Below are 19,423 nucleotides of genomic sequence, written 5' to 3'. Positions count from 1 at the left end.
GCCGAGAGGAAGGCACTGACCTCAGCCGAGTCGCGCGACCGGCGAGGGGAGTCCGAAGATCGATGTCTTCTCTTGGACTTCTTGGAGTGCTTCGACTTACCCGAAGACCCCGACGAGCGATGACGATGGCTGCGGCTCCACGATCGGTCCTTGGACCTCCTCCTGGACCGGGACCGAGAGCGGCACGGAGCCGAGTGCCGAAGCTCGAGAAGCTTACGGGACTGCTCCCGCCTAGCTTTCGACGTCAAGGCCTGGCAATCGAGGCACGACTCCGCGTCATGGTCGGCCCGCAGGCAATAAAGTCGATGGTGATCCGTCACCGACATCAGGCGATGACAGGCGTCACAGGCTTTGAAACCAGGCATCCTACCGGCACCAGAGTCGAGTCGATAGACCAAAAAAGTAAAAAAATGACTAGGGGTAAGCTGTTCCCGGATCGGCGCTTACTGGCGCGAAAAAAAGACGTCAGCGCGCGAGGGCGGCGTCTAAGTACTCCGACGACATCATTCTGGCGCACGACGCCGACGACGGAGGCGGAGCCGCAGACGATGTCTAGCGACACGCAATGGGTATTGCTACAAAAATCTTTCCGGATCCAGCCTGATGCCTGGGGATATTCTAAGGTGAGGAATCTAACTAACGTGTTTCTTTCAGATGGCCACTATAGGGAGCTCGAGGTGGAGAGCCTCTGCTGCCTTACGCAACACCAATGAATAAGTACCACCCTCCTCAGTAGCCACGGTAGAAGGAGACAGTGCGCCAGGTTCTGGTGAGAAATCCAGATCACCGGTGTCCCTCAAATTCTCTGCCCAGTACAGGTCTACGCGCATTGGGCTGCAAGAGGGTCTTCAGACCCCTTCCAGTCTACCCCGTCCTCCATAACCTGCTGGGCAGGTGGGAAAGAGGGAGGAGGATGGAGAAAGGTATAGAAATTCCCCATCTGCATCGATCGACACCGGTCCGGCACCGTCTCCATGTCAGGGTGGAAGCCTCGGCCGACGCCGGCGGCGGTGTTGTAGACGTCGATGTCGGAGGAGGTTGTACGAGGTCAATCGACATCGGCTGGGATCCATGCATGGATCCATGGGGATCTCGCGACGCCGAGGCCGGAGCCGTCGACGGCGTCCGGGCCGGAGCCGCCGACGAAGAAGGGGGAGGACCCCCAGTCGGACACGTGGGGCCCGAAGGCGCGCCGGCGGGGCCGATGGGCCAAAGAGGCGGGTCATGGCTGACAGAAATTCCTGCAGCTGGGCTGGAGTCGCTGACAGACCCGGGATGGACGGGTAGGCTGACTGCGTAGGCTCTGCCGGAGCCGCGGGGGAGGCACAACCCGCACCCTGAGCCATGTCGAGCGATAGGCTAGGGGGAGGCGAAGAGCGACGTTGCTTCTTCGACTTCTTGTGCTTCGTCTTACCTGACCCAGAGTGTGAAGACTTCGTTGAACGATGGTGGCGGCTCCGCGACCGGTCCCCCGACCTCCCACGGGACTGGGACCTTAAACGGCACGGAACCGACTCCGAACCTCAAGCAACTTTCGGGACCGCTCCCGCAAAATTTTCGGAGCCATGGTGCGGCAGTCGGGGCACGACGCGGGGTCGTGGTCGCACCCCAGGCAGTAGAGACACTAGGGCTGCGGGTCCGTCCCCGACATCATGCGGGGACATGACGCGGGGTCGTGGTCGCACCCCAGGCAGTAGAAACACTAGCGGTGCGGGTCCGTCACCGACATCATGCGGGGACAAACCTCGCAAGACTTGAAACCGGGCATCCCTATACACCAGGAGACAAAGACTCAAAAAAGACAGAGACAAAAATCCCAAAAAACTCAGTCAAAAATTGACTGGGGGTACCGTTCTCTCCGAATCTGCGCTTGCTGGCGCGGAAAAAGAAAGAACTGATGTCAGCGCAAAAGGGAGGTATCTAAATAACTGCCGCAACATCATCCCGGCAATAACGACGCCTATGACGGATGCGGAGCCGCACGACGCCACCTTCCGACGCACAGGAGTACTGCTGACGAAAACATTCCTGATCCAGTCTGACGCCTGGGGGTAATTCTAAGGTAAGGAATCTATCACTATGTGTTTCTTTCAGATAGTGACTTACTGTTATCAGTTCCATTCTCTATTTCTGGGAAGGTCACTGGCTCCAGATCCTTACCTGGAGTCACATCATCAATCACATCATCAAAAAATAGTTGGTTAACTACAGACCTGTGTACAATCTACATACTGCGGCGGATCACCGCTGCTGACATATACTCGTATTACATGGCCTCTCACCTCCTGGTTATTAATGATTGGTGGTATAACACACCTAACGACTCTGCGTTTGCCCCAGAACGCACAGTAATGGAAGGTATTCCTCTCCTATGGCTACTATATAGCGCGCAGAAAGTAGATTTTCTACCCCACGCCAGAAGAACGACAATACGGTTATGGAGATATACGCTGGGCGAATGGGTTGACATGGGCGCTTGACTCAGACAACGCCCCTGTGGAATGGGTTCCTACCTTCGCCAGGTGACAACATTGAAGGGGGTCTGACAGTGGGATCTGATTGGCATCTCTACACTATGGGATATCACATGGGGTACCATATTAAAATCCTTTCAGCAACTACAGGAAGAGTTTCATCTTCATAAAACGAAGTTCTACAAGTATCTCCAACTACGTCACGCTCTCACTCCAATGCTTCAGCAATTGGATGACCTCCCTGAATTCCACCCGCTAGATGGCCACTTCCTTATGAGCGACTTGGGCACACACAATATTAGGCAAATTTATCAAACACTGACAACACACTCCACTACAACTCTCCATAAGCCCTGGAAGGCATGGCAAGATGACATTTCGGAATTGACTGAGAACGATTGGGCAGAGGCTTTAGCTAGTCTCAGGGGTGCCGCGGTGTCCTGTAGATAATTTAAATACGTCCATCTTGTATATTATACACGCCTTCGTCTCTGGAGGATGGGAGTTATTGCATCTCCTCAATGCCTACGTTGTGATAGGGAAGAGGGGACTTTTTTCCATACAGTGTGGAGCTGTTCAGCCACACACCCTTCTGGCGCAGAGTCTTGACCTGCCTCAAGGAGGTGTTGTCCTGGGACTTCCCATTAGATCCTAGACTATTTCTCTTCCATAGTACTGATGATATAGGGGGGAATCGTTACAAACAACACACTTACTCTTCCTTGCGCTCACAATAGCCAAGCGCGTTATCGCTCAGTCATGGAAAGTGACCTCCCCACCGACAATGGGAAAATGACGAAGGGCACTTGACACCTGCATGGGTGCAGAAATAGCAGTCTTCCAAGCATGGGGTTGCCCACAAAAACATAGGAAAATGTGGTCACAATGGTCTACCTACAGACGCATAGACCTTCCTCCTCTTCCCTCGCAATCACCTTAAACAGTAGCATCCACAGGATATTTTCGGCCATATTGTATGATATCATGTTTCCCAGGTTTCAATCTGTGTATGTATTTAAAAACGCTCGCCAGTGTGGGTGGGGTGGGACAGTCTGCTCTAAGTTCAAGATTTGGTTTTTAATTTTGTTATGTATACAAAATGTACCCAATGATATTTCAATGTTTGTTAATATGCTATTATCCTGTATGAGAATGGTTCACGTCGGGCAACTGCCTGTGTAGTTGCTTATTTGTAACTTAAACTACTCTGAAATACAGATTTTACAGGAAAAAGCTGCACCAATGGAGGTGTAACATCAGTTTTATCTGAAAGCAACACTAACCTGTACAACTAAACCGCTTAAACCACAGGTCAACTTCCCATCTCTAAAACGCCATGTTTGTGTGGTACTGCGCCGAGGATCTGGCTTTCTCAGCATCAGGGGTTCATATCTGCAAAATGAAGCAAAATAAAAAAGAAAGGAATTCAATGCATTTCTCAAGCTGTATTACTAGAATCTAGGTCAATAGCATTTCATTGCTTCAGACAGGGTGAAAAGAATCTTGGAATCCTAAGAGATTATTGTCTTCAGTGAACAAAGCTCTTCTTTGATCAACAGAAAGAACTATAAAAAGAAACCCCATCTGCACTACTCCTTTCTCCATCTACTGCAGGAATACAGACACATTATGGAGTCTCCAACTTTACACTTGCTGAGACCCAACTCGTACTACTGCCAGTCTTTGGTTAAATACTTAATTAAAAAAAATAATGACTCTGCTTTTTAAATGTCTTGGTACACCTTGTTTTAGTTAGAACTATGGACCCATAAGTCAGACATCCAAAGCCGCTATCCAATTGGCTGCCCTCCCTGAGTAAAGGAGAAAATATTTTACTTCTTTACTCAATTCAATTCAATTTCTTTATTCAGAGAGTTCACCCTTCCATAAAAGTACACGCATATAAAACAATCATCATTATGTCAACATAGGTACATTGTGGTATTATTATAAATCAGATAAATCATATCTATACATAACACTATATATCAAAACAAAGATTAAAAACACGAAATAGCAGCAGGTTGATATAATAGTAAACATGTTTCACTATCAGACAGTTGGAAAATTGATGAAAACATAGCTCCACTCTGTCTAATGTCGCGATATCTCCTTTTAAAAAGTGGAAGCAAAAATAACCTTGTGTACAATTCACAAAATTGACAAAACAGTAAAAAATGTATCATGGTTTCGCCTGACTTATTATAGAACGGGCAGGGGATAGCAGCAAGATTTGGTTGGTACCCAGAAGGAAAACACAATAAATATTTTATGGTATCAGCACAAAACCTAAATAGCAGGGAACGCTGCCATCTCCCACAAGACTGTTTTTTTTTTTCTTCTTGGTTTATGGATAATATAAAATTACCGATACAATATAAAAACCCAAGCATAGGTGCACCACTCAAAAAAAACTTTTGCCAAAGAAGATCATTTTAGCGTCCATATCAAAGAAAGAAAGTTCTTGAATTTATTCTTTTTTTCTTTCTCTTTTATTGTTTCTTTTTCATATCACGTTGATGAAATGCAGCGTTCAACACACAGAACAGCCGACGCGTTTCGTCCCCTTGTGGGACTTCTTCAGGGCAATAAATATAGGTGGAGTAAGACTATCTCCATAAAGTATATTTTGGTTCTGGGATTCCCTTGAAGGAAGCTTATCCCCATCCGATAAAAAATTGTATTATGTTGTAACGCCGTTTGATTAGCGATAGTGATCGCTCAGTAACTGAATAATACAAGTCCCACTTTGATAATGTCCAGCTCTGCCACTGTATATATTATGCATGTTAAAAGTAAATCCCTCGCAGGGTATTCTAAAATCAATCTGGAACAGACAGACGTCCCATTATGAGCACTGTAAAAATTATAATCCAATCAAGTAAGTAAGCAACAACCACAGTAAGGATGTAATGAAAAACACCAGTTCAGTGGGACGTATCTTCAGCACGGACGGCCATCCTTACTGTGGTTGTTGCTTACTTACTTGATTGGATTATAATTATTAAAGTGATTATTAAACATATGTTTTTGTACGAATCCATCTCTGTTCATAATTAGTGTGATATTATAATATGGGTTTTGCTTAACAGAGTGTGACATAAGTAAAAGAATATTACATATGAGTGCGGGGGTACTTGTATTGCTCACAACTATATCCGGTTGGGTCGGAGGCTGTGAGGGGCGGGGTTCAACTCCCAGAGCTGGGGCTTCCATGGGTGTCAGATACGTTGCGCTATCTCGGGATCTGGATCAGTAGGGACAGAGAAGTTTTATACCAACATAATATGGGGAGGATTCTTAGAGGTCTCCGAGGCAGCATTGATTTCTGGAACACACTCAGGCTCTCATTGATGGGAAGATTGCCTTGATTAAAATGGTGGTGTTGCCTCGATGTCTCTTCACAATGCAGGGCTCCTTCTTTGAACTCCCTCACCAGGTCTTCAGGGACCTCGATGCAATGCTTATACAACTACTGTGGAATGGAAAACGTTGTCGGGTGAGCCTGGAAGTCATGAAACGTACTTGGGGTAGGGGCTGTTTAGAAATCCCTGATCTTGAACTTTATTATTTTGCGTCCCAATTACAGCACGCAGTGGCCTGGCTCGATACAGACCCTTCATGGGAACGATCGCTCTTGGCGGACACATATGGGGATCAACAGTTGGGTGCGCTTCTCTGGCTCACAAAAGGGCGACAGGACCAATGTCCTCCACTGGGCAGATTGTTGGCTGCCATCTGGGCCAGGGTGGTTAGACGACTTATACAGGTGCGACCGTTTGCCCCGGAGGCAGACTTCTGGCTGATGCCGCCTTTCGCGCACATTGACCGGGTCATGTCTACTGACAAATGGAAGGCGGGAGGGTGTCTTATGCTGTCAGACCTCTACCCTGACCAACGGTTCATAACATACCAAGACGCAGTAGACTCTTTTGAGCTGGGACCGGGGCAATTCTTGCAATACGCCAAAATAGCAGCAACATTATTTTACAGAACAAGGGAACCCAAAGGAATTAAGACAGGGACCTTGGGCAATTTCATGTTTTAGAGAACAGTGGTCCCTATTCAGGAGGAATACAGTGTGATAGATAACCATACACTTAGAATAGAATGTATGTCGTTTGTCCAGCCGGACAAGAATTTATTTTCATAGTATTTTTAAGTAGTATCAAATAAAACATTCAAATGACAAGTGGGCACAGCCGTGACACAAGACAGAACAATGAACACAGAATTGGCCAAAAGGCAAGCCAAAATGGGTCTGTACAGTTGTTCTCAGTATAGACAGACACAAATTAATCATTTAACACCATTGCACAGTGTGTTATAGCTTGAGTCTACTGCATAGGGTGTTTGGGTGTCGACGACGTTTCAATGCCACATTAAATATAGGGCATCATCTTCATGACAAACAAGTAATGCACTGCTGTCTTGATAATATATCACACCTTTTTTACAATTCTTTACATACAAAAAAGGAGCAGGGGGATAAAAATGGAAAGGAAGAATTTTAACCACATTTGACACAATACTAGGCATGTTTTCAGCATAACGTTTGTGACTTAAGTGCTTGGAGTTGCGTGAACAATGTGGATTGAATTTCATGCAGAGGTGGTGACATTTCTCTAGTTTATGCTGAGTGAGGATTGAAATTCGTGTGGCAGTGACGACGTTTAAAAAGGAGTTGGATGAATTGATGCTGATTTATGGTGCCTAGTACAGCTTCGTCATGAAATGGTGAATTATTGCAGTGATTCAACGGAGAAGAGACAAGTGAGTGTGATAAAAACCAGTCTGCATATTAAAGAACGACGAACCGGCACAGTGCCTGATCATGAGCAAGGTGTTTCCAGTGATTCAGGAGGAACAAAAAACGGCGCGGTGCGAAGGTGAATGAAATATTTTTATGGGTGAACCCAGAAGGCAGTGGGGACTTTACCTAAGGTGGCAGAGAGTCGACGGTTCATTATAGGCGCAGAAATACTATGAAAATAAATTCTTGTCCGGCTGGACAAAAGACATACATTCTATTCTAAGTGTATGGTTAAAATAGCAGCAACAGCACGACATCTATGGCCTACATTCCCGGAAGCCCCGGAACACATGCTTACTCTGGTCGCGACGATAGCCATGGCGGGAGGGTGGAATCTTGTCACTCACCTGTACAGGGCGTTACGGGAAGATAGAAAATGCACACCTCTCAAAATAGAAGGTAGATGGCAGGAAGTGAGCCCACAGGAGATCACACCACAAGAGTGGGAAAAAATTCAAGAGGGTGTACGTAAGGTGGCGGTGTCCAATAGATTTAAGCAGATACAATACAATATGGTCCTCATGACTTACCTCTTACCCAAGCGCCTACACACTATTAATAGCTTGAGGGATCCAAGGTGCCCCAGATGCCACTATGCACAGGCAGATTTCCCACACATGGTTTGGTCGTGTCCGATTATCCAGATATACTGGACAGCTATCCTAGAGGACCTGCACAGAATAACAGGATGGAGAGTTGCCCTAGAGATACGTACTTGTCTCCTTGGACTGATTCCCCGGTACCCTAAACGTAAAACCAGCAGGAAGTTCCTGGTGTTGGGACTTATGATAGCTAGGCAGCGAATAGCAATCCATTGGCTGACACAGAGTGGGCCGCTGGTTGCGAACTGGAAGACGGACTTGAAGGAATGGGCACTAGCGGAGATGGGGCACATACGCAGCACTAGGAGGGATGCCAAACTCTCGGAAGTATTGCAGGCGTGGGGGCTAATGGTCCAGGAGATATGGAGGAGCTCCCCGAATTCTACACAGACAGTGTTGGCTGATGTTAGTCATGTGGGGATTGAATCTCCCAGGCAGGGGGAGAGACGGGAGGATACTCCCGATTAAGATGTTGTTAGACGAACCTATAGGTGGGTGGGTGGGCGGGCACGGTAAGGGGGGAGGGGGGAGGTTGGGAGGGGGGATGTTCTGTTACAAGTTCATATGATTGTTAATGACAATGTTTATGCTCATTGCCGGTTCGGTACACACTTCAAAGGCAACCCAAATTGGACTAACTGCTGCTGGACAGGGACTGTGAGGCTTCTTATTCAGTGTTGTCTGTAAAATATTACTGTCTCAACATGTGCCGTGAACCTTAAAACCGCCATAATGAAATATAAAAAAAATAAAAAATAAAGTAGAGCAAGGCCAAGCTGCACAAACCTTCAGACAACAGCTTTGGCTGAAACATACTAAACACCTTGAATTTAGAATATTTTGCATCAACACATTACCGAACCCAGGATTAGAGGCGATTTTGAGTATTATTACAATATTAAAGCTTGCTGCAAATGTTTTCAGAATCATACGGAAATTAAAGATATTGTATAGGTATACATAAAAAAAGGAGAACCTGACAGTGGAACCTTTCAATTAACAGCACCTAACCTGTTTTTACACTCCTTACGTAAAGTCCCTTATATTCAATGGGATCTGTGTGCACACTGTATAGTACCCACCATCACAGTACTTGTTCCAACAGGAACTTGACAATTCAAAAACCCAAGCATAGGTGCACCACTCAAAAAAAACTTTTGCCAAAGAAGATCATTTTAGCGTCCATATCAAATCAAGAAAGTTCTTGAATTTATTCTTTTTTCTTTCTCTTTTATTGTTTCTTTTTCATATCACGTTGCTGAAATGCAGCGTTCAACACACAGAACAGCCGACGCGTTTCGTCCCCTTGTGGGACTTCTTCAGGGCAATAAATATAGGTGGAGTAACATCTCCATGAAGTATATTTTGGTTCTGGGAATCCCTTGAAGGAAGCTTATCCCCATCCGATACAAAATTGTATTATGTCGTTAAACCGTTTGATTAGAGATAGTGATCGCTCAGTAACTGACTAATACAAGTCCCACTTTGAAAATGTCGAGCTCTGCCACTGTATATATTATGCAGGTTAAAAGTAAATCCCTCGCAGGGTATTCTGAAATCAATCTGGAACTGATGTGACGAAACACGTGTGGGCTGTTGCGTTTTTGGGATCAAGACCATAGAACTAAAGACACCCTTCACAAATGAGTTTCCAATTGTCAATGTCTAAGATACACAAAGGGATCTACTTGGTTTTTGTCTTTCTAAACTATGTTGCTAAAATTCTTTGTTTAAATTCAATGTTTTGACAAAATTAAACATATTTTCGTACAAATCCATCTCTGTTCATAATCAGTGTGATATTATAATATGGTTTTTGCTTAACAGGGTGTGACATAAGTAAAAGAATATTACATATGAGTGCCGGGGTACTTGTATTGCTCAATGTATCACATAGTCACGGTTCTACGAGACGTACGTGTCCATGCACCCAAGGTAGTAGGGTGCATTTGTAGCCCTAGTGGCACCACTTCTGAATTATCTTTTTGTTGGTGTTCATTAAGTAAAATGAGAATTTCTCTTACATTGCCCAGTCTGATTGTACAATGATTATTGAAGTGCGATCCATTAAACACTACAACTGCTTCTCTAGATTTACGGATATAGTTGTGATTTAGTGTTATTGACATAGAGTCCAGAGGCCTCGGCAAACTGACCCAGAGTCGCCAGCAATATCGGAAGCAAGTGGGTTGGCTCCCGTAGATACAGCAGTGAATCATCTGCATACAGTGATACTATATGTTCCAAGGCCTCAATTTGGATACCCTGCCCAGAAGAGCGGACACCCCTGTCGCGTCCCCCTGGCTATTGATATCGCATCTGAGACATAGCGTCCCGTGCGGACCCTCGCCACCGGCTGAGTATAGAGAAGTCTCACCCAATTCACATACCCCTCACCGATCCCCATTTTTAGGAGCACCTCCCAGAGATAGTCCCACCTGAGCGAGTCGAACGCCTGTTCGATATCTAGGAATACCAGGATGTTCTGTTAGGCCCTGCCCTCTAGTGATTGCATGTCATGGGCGAGACGGCAGATATTCCGCAGCGCGTTCCTTCCTGGAATAAAACCAGACTGGTCGTCGTGTACCAATCGCCTGAGATACGGAAGTAATCTGTTGGCCAATACCTGACTAATGATCTTAAGGTCTACATTGAGCATTGAGATTGGCCTGTAAGAGGCGGGGAGTAAGGGGTCCTTCCCTGGCTTGGGGATCATCACAATCAGCGCCTCACGCATGGAGGCAGGCAATACGCCAGTCTCACCGGCCTCCAAAACAATGACCAGGAGCCTAGGGACCAGGACTCCCCCAAACTCTTTATATAGCTCCGCAGCCATGCCATCCATTCCAGGGGACTTAGCTGTTTTCAAATGGGCGATCGCGGCTCTCACCTCCTCCTCTCTGAAGGGTGTCCCCAGGGATTCCTGACTGTCTGGGTCAAGGCAAGGTAGATCCATCTCAGCAAGGTAGTCTTCCAAGGCATGTGGGGCGACATTGGACTTGGGCTCGGAATATATTTTTGGGAGGTGTGAGGTGAATGCTGCGTTAATCTCATGCTGGGTATAAACCATTCGGCCCTGACCGGCTTTAAGGGCCAGTATCGGGAGAGGCTGAGTCTCCACCCTAATCAAGCGCGCCAATAGGCGCCTGGCTTTATCACCCTCAGTGTACCACCGACGCCTACTCGTGGTCCTATTTTACTTGCCCAGTGACTCCCATAGATCCCCTATCGTTTGTCGCTGCTCCGTCCATTTGGCCGGCCCCTCTGGGTCTGTGGGAAGTTCTACCTCTAGGGTTTTTAAGCGTTCCTCCTGTTGTTTTAGGTCCCGCTCTAACACTCTCCTCATCCCCACCTCAGTGGACATACATAATCCCCTCAACACCACTTTCATCGCGTCCCATTCGAACACCCTTGAGCTAGCCGTGTACCAGTTCACCTCGAAATAGCCTTCCAACCCTGTGGCGATCGCCTCCCTATAAACCGGGTCCGTCAAGGCCTCAGTGTTAAGTCTCCACAACAGTATTTTGGAGCGCGGGCGGCCCAAAGTGTAGGCCACCAGCAGGGGGGAGTAATCGGACAGATATCGGGCCAGGTACTGTGTCTCTAAAATTCGACCGGCCGCCATTTCCTGCATAAAACAATAGTCCAGCCTGCTATGCGTATTAGCTGGCGGAGTAGAACAGGAGTATACCAGACTATCAGGATTACGGTGCCGCCATATATCTAGTAGGTGATAGTTGTTAATCATCTGGCGTATGGATTCCCGTGCCTTGGGTTTAGCATCCACCTTTGGGGGGTGCCTATCCCGTTCCCCATCTAGAACACAATTAAAGTCTCCTGCTATAATGAGTTCCATGTCAGGTGTCAGGTCTAATTTCCCCAGGACCTTAGCCAAAAATTACCCATCGTCGGTGTTTGGAGCATAAACGTTCACTAAACACATGTGTCTCCCATCCAGTGTCCCTTCCACCACCACGTATCTCCCATCGGAGTCAGGACTATATTTTAAAACCTTAAAGGGGACTCCAGGCGCCATCCATATAAGTGCCCCCCTGGCAAACCCCGAGTAGGAGGTCGGGAAAAACTCTCCCCTCCACCGCCGTTGGACATGCGTCAGGCAATCCCCCCAGAGGTGCGTCTCTTGTAGAAAGGCCACACTTATCTTATATCGCCTAAGGTATGTTGCTATCCGAATCCGTTTGACCCTGTTGTTGAGCCCCCTAACATTTCACGTTATAAGTTCATAGGTCTGCTGATCGCCTGCCATAAGTAGAGAATTTCGGTTGACCGCAATACCTGACGCAGAAGTGGTAAGAACCATAATGTGTAGTGATGGGAAGCCCTCCATCCCCTCCGAACGCTCTCATGACCTCTGGTGACCCGGCATAGAACATTCCCCTCATAGAACAATTAAACAAAACAATGTGAACCTTCCCCCCCACCCACAGGCAGTAGAACCTCATTCGCACAGCCCAACCTAGGTCTGAGAACTCAGGACTCCGCCCCATAGCCGCCACCCTCCCCTGAAAACCCACCGCAACAGTGTAAACAACGACAGTCTGCAGAAGGAAGAACCCCAGTCCTTGTTGTACAACCAAACTGCCCGGTGCTGCGCAGCCCCGCCCAACCAGCGGCCTAGCCGAGCTGACACAGCACACCACAGCTGGGATGCCTAGACTGCATTGTAGGGGAACAGCGCCCCACCCCAACAGCTATGCTCCCACCCCCCCTTTTAGTCCCTGAAATTGAGGACCCCCCCACAGGCGCTCCACAGTAGAGTCAGGTTACAGTATTGGCGAGGTCCTCACTTACAGCGTCTAGTGCAGCCCCGCCGACCACCATCCCCCAATTGGCAGTTCCTATACTTGCAAATATGTGGCTCACGAACCACCAGCTAGTGGGTCAGCAGTGCCTTCCGGTTCCGATTGAGTTTCTTGGACAAGGCATAATGGGGAAAGCTGATTTTGCGTCGGTATGCCCCCCAGCTCTTCTCTCAGAGTGCCATCCGGCCCCACCATGATGCGACCTCCGTCTGGTGTCCCCTGTGGCGCGGACCGTTGTCCTCCAGTGCGACCAGGCTGATTCCGCTGTCGACCGCTCCGTCTCTTCCGTTCTGTCCATCCTTGATGTTGATCTTGCCCCTCCAGGTCCATCGAATCCATCCAGTCCGTGGCCTCCTGCGGATCATTAAAGAAGTGGACCCTGTCTGCATACTGTACTCTGAGCCGGGCCGGAAACATTAGGCTGTATTTTATATTGAGATCTTTCAACCTCCTCTTGACCCTCAGGAAGTCATTCTGCAAGTGTTGCACCTTTTTCGTGTAGTCAGGGTAGATATGGATCTCTTGGTTCTCAAACCGGGGGGGACCATTCTTGCGGATGAACTGCGGGATCGCGTCCCGGTCTCTAAAATTGAACAAGCGAGCGATCAGAGTTCTAGGCGGGGACCCCGGTTTGGGGGGGGCAAGGGAGCGGTGGGCTCTTTCCACCGCAAACATCTTGGATAGTCGAAGACCCGGGAGGGCGGATCCGATCCACTCCTCCAGGAATAGGTCCGCTGACGGCCCCTCCACCCTTTCCGGAAAGCCCAAAAAACTGAGGTTGTTTCTCCTTCAGCGCCCCTCCGAGTCTTCCGCCCTGTCTTCGAGATGAGGTGTGCTCCTTCAACGCAGACACCGTCGCTTGCAAGTGTTGGACCTCCACTTGCAAGGAGGCCAAGTCCCCCTTCGTAGTAGTGACCCGATCCGCCACCTTCCGTAGGTACAGGCGCAGGTGATTTATGTCCATGGCCATACCATCCATCTTGGATTCCAATGCCGCCCGTGAGTCTCTAATGGCCTCTAGGATATCTGCCTTATCTTGGGCCGCCGATCCCTGCGGCGGTCCCTGCTCAGGGTTAGGTCTGGTGCGCTCCGCAGACGTTGGGCACGGTACTGTATATTGCATAATTTTGTTCGCTTGTGCTCCTCTAAGGGGTCTATCTTTCCCCATTTCCGGTGCGGGCTTGTCAAAGTCGTCCCCGGGGCCCTCCACTCCGTAACCCCAGGCCCAGAAAAACTGTCACGGGGAAACTTGGGCCCCGGAGGCGTGTGTGTGGGTCCCTCACTGCACCCTGGTCTACCAGTCGGCTGAGTAGTATCTGGGTACGTGTCCCCCAGAGCTCTGCACTCCAGGCACTAGGGCATCCGCTGGCTGTCTCGAGGGTCGCAGTCCAGCCGGGGTCCAGCTGCGGCCCCCCGAGTCCTCCTACCGTGAATATTGGGTGGTCACTTCACCGACCAACAGGGCACCTCCCAAAATTGGTGACGGTCCTTGGAGTTTACAGATCGGCCCCCTTTAGGAGTGCGTCGTCAAGTAGAGGTCCAAGCTCCTCCGCTCAGCAGCCCGGCCCTGCGGACCTCACCGTGCCGCCAACGGCCCTCCCAGGTAGGAACACAGCCCGAGTAGCCCAGGACCGGCCCCTCTGATGCACCGGGCTCGCGTGGAGCGCACTCCCGGGTGGCGATGGGTCAGCAAGTCATTACTGCGTCACCTCTTCGGACCTCGAATCCCTCCGGAACCCTCACTCCTCCCGAGGTCGCGTAGAACTCGGCCCCGGGCACTCTGTCAGGATGCAGCAGGCCAGTCCGCGCGGCACCTCATCGCCGGGCAGAATCCTCTGAGGGCCCCCTACAGTGCGGCAGGAGTACCTGGTCGTTACCATACAATCTGAGGAAAATAGTTTCTGCAGGCGGCTGTTGGGTATACCACTTTCTTACCCCATATCATCTGCCCTAAAGCGTTACATTTGCTATACAATGCTTTTCCTTCCTCAACCTCGTGGCAGGGGGCAGTTGATAGCAAGATTACAAATATGTAAGTTAAGTCTCAATGTGTCCCAATTGCCACCTACGGTTCTGCCATGGGGGGGGGGGGGCAGCTGTGATACCATATATAATCCCTTGAATACCAAATGAAAGGACACCACAACAGATATATATATAAAATAAAGTGTATTTATTCTAGTCAAACCCTCAGCACTCTTTATGAGATTAGAGGTAAGTACAACACAGTCTTATTCAAGCATACATTAAGTCACACAGGTAAGTAATACAGTTAGGCCCTAGGGGCCACGTAAACCATATACTAAAGAAGTGGTATAAGGACCACTGTCACGGAAATAGGATAGGCCTAGGCCTAGGGAATCGCTGGGGCTACACTACACTGGCAACAGTTAGGAAGTGGGAGGCCCACGGGATTCTGGTGCAGAGTGGAAACACTCACGCGTAATGCGTAAAAGTCGATAGAATTACTAGCAGTTAGAAATTAACAGTTTAAGGACACTTCTGAAGCAGCTAGAGAGTCAAGACTCGGAAACTAGACCCTAGGATAGTCACTACCCTTGTGAGCACCGAAGTACCCAAGTTACCTAGCCCACAGGCTGCGGGTGCATAGGTGTGAACTTGCGTCGGGTTTCATCGTGGACTTCTATAGATGCCTGAAGGAAAGTTGCTGACAGGCAGTCAGTGAAGAGTGTCCGGTGGATCCCAAGGCTGGGATCAAGAAGAGAGGATACCTGCAAGCAGAAGGGACAGAGTCAAGGTCACTAGCCAGTGACCACGTGGAACCAGGAAGGAACCAGGCGATGTCGTGAAGATTGCAGGTGAAAGGTGAAGCTTGTCGCTGCGGCCACGGGTACCAGGAGACGTCTGGAAGTCAAGGCTCTGGTCGGGCTCTGCAGTCGGTCCCTCGTAGAACTTCAGCAAAGCAAAGGGTAGTCTCTTGATGGTGCCTGTTTGCACAGGGTAGCCACTCCTTGGCCACAAGGGAGATTCTTCAGTCTTCTTCTTTCGTCGAATGTCGAAGGTCCAGAGTTTCTGTTCAAGTTGCAGGTTCAGGATAATCTAATCTCCTGGGGCCCAGCTACCACTCTTATACTAATCTGGGGGGCTGGGTTGCCTGCTAGGTCACGCCTTATGGGTGGGACCTGGGAGGGCGGTGGTTACACCCCCTTCCCTTTGTCCAGTTTCGCGCCAGGACTGGGGCTGGAGTGCCCCAGCACCGGTTTGAACTGGACTATGCATGGAGCACCTTGTGTGCCCCAGGCAGTGTCTCGTTTCATTCATCCCTCCCTGCCCCAATACACTAAGGCCTGTCTGGGGTGGTGCTCGCACCTCCCAAGGCAGGAAACCTATTGTCCAAGCCTCCCTTGCCGGGATCACTCCCAGCAGCAGGAGGTCAGACTTGTGTCGTGGCAGCAGCATCCATTTTGTGATGCTGGGCCTCTGGTTAACTTTAACCGGGTAAGTAGGTCACAACATGTCTTCTCCCTCTAGAAGGGAGGGATAATATCCTCATCTCCAGAAATGGGATGGGGGTATTATTCCAAAGTGTTAGACACCTTACAGGACATGTTTTGATAAAGCCAAACCATAGTTACCATAACCGTTTAAGATTATAAGGCACTTTAAGAGTATATGGTAGGCTATATCATAGAACAGCTATAAGGACATGGTTCCGAAAGCTGCAGACAGGCTCAGCTCATGCTAGAGCACCATCTCACATGTTACCAAGCACTCTGCCTCCAGGATTGTTAAGGCCTGCCATAGGAGTGGCTGATAGGTACACATGTGTCTATATGTAAGTTAGGTATAGGAATACTACACCTAAGCAAGGAGTGATTACACGACCTTGCCCCAGCTGAGTGATCAGCCAGTTGTGTCATAATGGAAGACCAGGCCAGGGGTGGCGTAATACATGCTGCAGCCCCTGGTAGGCCTAGGGTACACCTATGCCCTGGGTACCTAAGGTACACTGTACAGGGGCCAATAAGGTGATCCTATCCAAATGGGTTATGCACCTAAAGTACATAGTATCAATTTAGAGAGAGAACAGCAGGGCTGTGGGTCTGATTAGCAGGCCCACAGCCACATCTAAGTTGAAAACCAGTAAAGCAAAAGCAAAAAGTGGGGGTGAACATAGAAAGCAGACCCTACTCTCCTACAGGGATGGATGGAGATCGTTACTGTATAGTATGAACAGGAGTGAGGCTAATACACACCCCTTGTTGAACTCTCCCACCAATCTCAAAACCCTTGGATACATTCCCATTATTATTTATTCTGACTTTGGCTCTCATGCCCCTATGAAGTATCAACATGTGCCATAGTTTCGACAGGTTCACACAGTCAAAAGTGGCGCTTCAATCCATAAATGCCATGCATAGAGGCACACGCTTGACGACTGTGTAGCACAAGTTACTTCTTGTGTAACGATATATCTGTAAGAGACATTAGTTAGTGATAGATTCCTTACCTTAGAATATCCCCAGGCGTCAGACTGGATCCGGAAAGTTTTTTGTAGCAGTACCCCTGCGCGTCAGTAGGGGGTGTCGTGCGGCTCCGCGTCCATCACTGGCGTCGTAAATGCCGAGATGACGTCACGGAGCCTCCTTAGGCACAACCCGTGCGCGCTGACGTAGGTTCTGTACACGACTTTCCGCGCCAGAAACGCAGAGCCATGCAAGGATCTGACCACTGGTGCCATGAAACTAGGGCCCTGAAAGGGGAATGACCTTAACCCTAGAATCAGTTCGCAGAACGGGGAGGATGGGTGGGGCGCTAAGGAATCTATGACTAACTAATGTCTCTTACAGATATATCGTTACACAAGTAGTAACCTGTGCACCTGAAAGAGACACGTTAGTGATAGATTCCTTACCTTAGAATAGATACCTCAGCAACACCAACCCCAGTGGTGGGTCTGCGAATAGATTACACCAGAAAGTCACAGAGAACAGAACGGCCAAGGAAGCCGTCTCTACGGACCTGACTGTCAAGGCAGTAATGCTTGGTAAACGTGTGCAGCGAGGCCCACGTAGCTGCCTGACAAATGTCCTGCAAGGGGACGCCACGCCCCAAGGCAGTAGTGGCTGCAGTTGCCCTGGTAGAATGGGCACGCAGCCCCAGAGGAGGCTCCTTCTTAGCCAAGGAGTAACATGCTTTGATGCACAGAACGACCCACCAAGATATGGTCCGTTTGTGCACACCCTGACCTTTTTTGGCGCCCACTTATCCAACAAAGAGCTGGTCATCTACCCGGAACTGCTGTGTACGCCTTAGATAGAATGCAAGCCCACGTTTTGGGGCCAGACGGTGGAGCCTCTCTTCCTCCCTCGAAAGAGGCAGAAAGAAGGTAGGCAAAGTGATGGTCTGCCCGATGTGGAAGGGCGTGACCACCTTTGGCAAAAAAGAAGGACGGGTCCTTAACATCACCTTTTCTGGATGAACAGAAAGGAAAGGAGGTTTGGAAGAAAGAGCATGGAGCTCACTCACTCTTCTGGCAGAGGTGATAGCAACCAGGAAAGCCGTCTTAAGAGTAAGAAGACGCAAAGGACAGGTATGAAGGGGATCGATAGGAGCGCACATCAGATAGGTCAAAATGAGATTCAAGTCCATGGAGGTATGATGAACAGCACGGGAGGAAACGTGTGCGTAATGCCTTTAAGAAAACGGTTAACAACCAGGGACTTAAAAAGAGAAGGCTGATCTCCGAAGCCTCAAAAATGTGGAGATGGCCAAAAGATAACCTTTGATAGTGCCCAGAGCAGAGCCCTGCTGGGCCAAAGAAAGAAGGAACAGAAGAACTTCAGAAAGAGGGGTAGAAAGGGGATCCACAGCCTTTGCTGTGCACCATGCCACAAAATTGTTCCACCTGCAGGCTTATACCATTTTAGTGGAGGGATGCCTGGCTGCCAGAATGAAATCACAGACTTCGGGAGGAAGATCGAAAGCTATCAACTGCCACCGCTCAATCTCCACGCATGGAGGTGGAGGCTGGACAGGTTCGGGGGAGGACCGTCCCCTGCTGTTGCGACAGAAGATCCTCCAGAAGAGGCAGCCGGATCAGGAGATCGATTGTCATACTGAGTAACCCGGTATACCATACTCTTCGAGCCCTGTCCGGAGCCCCAAGAATGACTTAGGCTCGGTCGCGCCTGATCTTCTTCAGCACTCTGGGTAGAAGTGGTATAGGCGGAAAGGCGTATAGTAGATCGCAACTCCACTCGCGACGAAAAGCGGTGTCTAGCGAGTGCCGCATTGGAAACTCCAACGCGCAGAACTGCTGACATTGCGCGTTCTCTTCGGTGGCGAATAGATCTAACCAAGGCTCTCCCCACTGTTGAAAAAGACCTTGTGCCATGTACGAGTGAAGACGCCACTCGTGATCCATTATGCACCTGTGATTGAGCTCGTCCGCCCTGGCATTCAGTGAACCTGCTAGGTGTTGAACCACCAGGGAAATGCCCTAATGTTCCAGCCATGTCCAGAGGTGCAGAGCCTCCTGACAGAGTCAACGACCCCACCCCGCCCTGTTTGTTGCAGTACCACATGGCGGTGGTGTTGTCCGTGAACACCTTCCCTTCTCTTTCCCGGACAGAGGGAAGGAATGCCTTCAGTGCAAGTCGAATTGCCCGAAACTCCAGAAGGTTGATATGGAGCCGGGACTCCCTCAGAGACCAGAGGCCTCTAATCTCCGCCTCTCCCATGTGACCG

At 49.1% G+C, this 19,423-nt stretch overlaps 1 protein-coding gene across 2 annotated transcripts in view; it reads right to left on the bottom strand.

The window, feature by feature from the left end:
• VPS13D (vacuolar protein sorting 13 homolog D) overlaps positions 1-19,423 on the bottom strand; it is a 2,738,381-nt gene that overhangs the window by 803,957 nt on the left and 1,915,001 nt on the right. For both annotated transcript variants that reach the window (XM_085608633.1, XM_085608634.1), the window contains exon 57: positions 3,758-3,866. In XM_085608633.1, the coding sequence (XP_085464759.1) occupies positions 3,758-3,866 (109 nt within the window). The remainder of the gene's footprint in view (positions 1-3,757; positions 3,867-19,423) is intronic.

This window comes from Triturus cristatus, chromosome 1_2 (assembly GCF_964204655.1).
Source record: "Triturus cristatus chromosome 1_2, aTriCri1.1, whole genome shotgun sequence".
NCBI lineage: Eukaryota > Metazoa > Chordata > Amphibia > Caudata > Salamandridae > Triturus > Triturus cristatus.
This window is presented reverse-complemented; position numbering and strand designations above follow the sequence as displayed.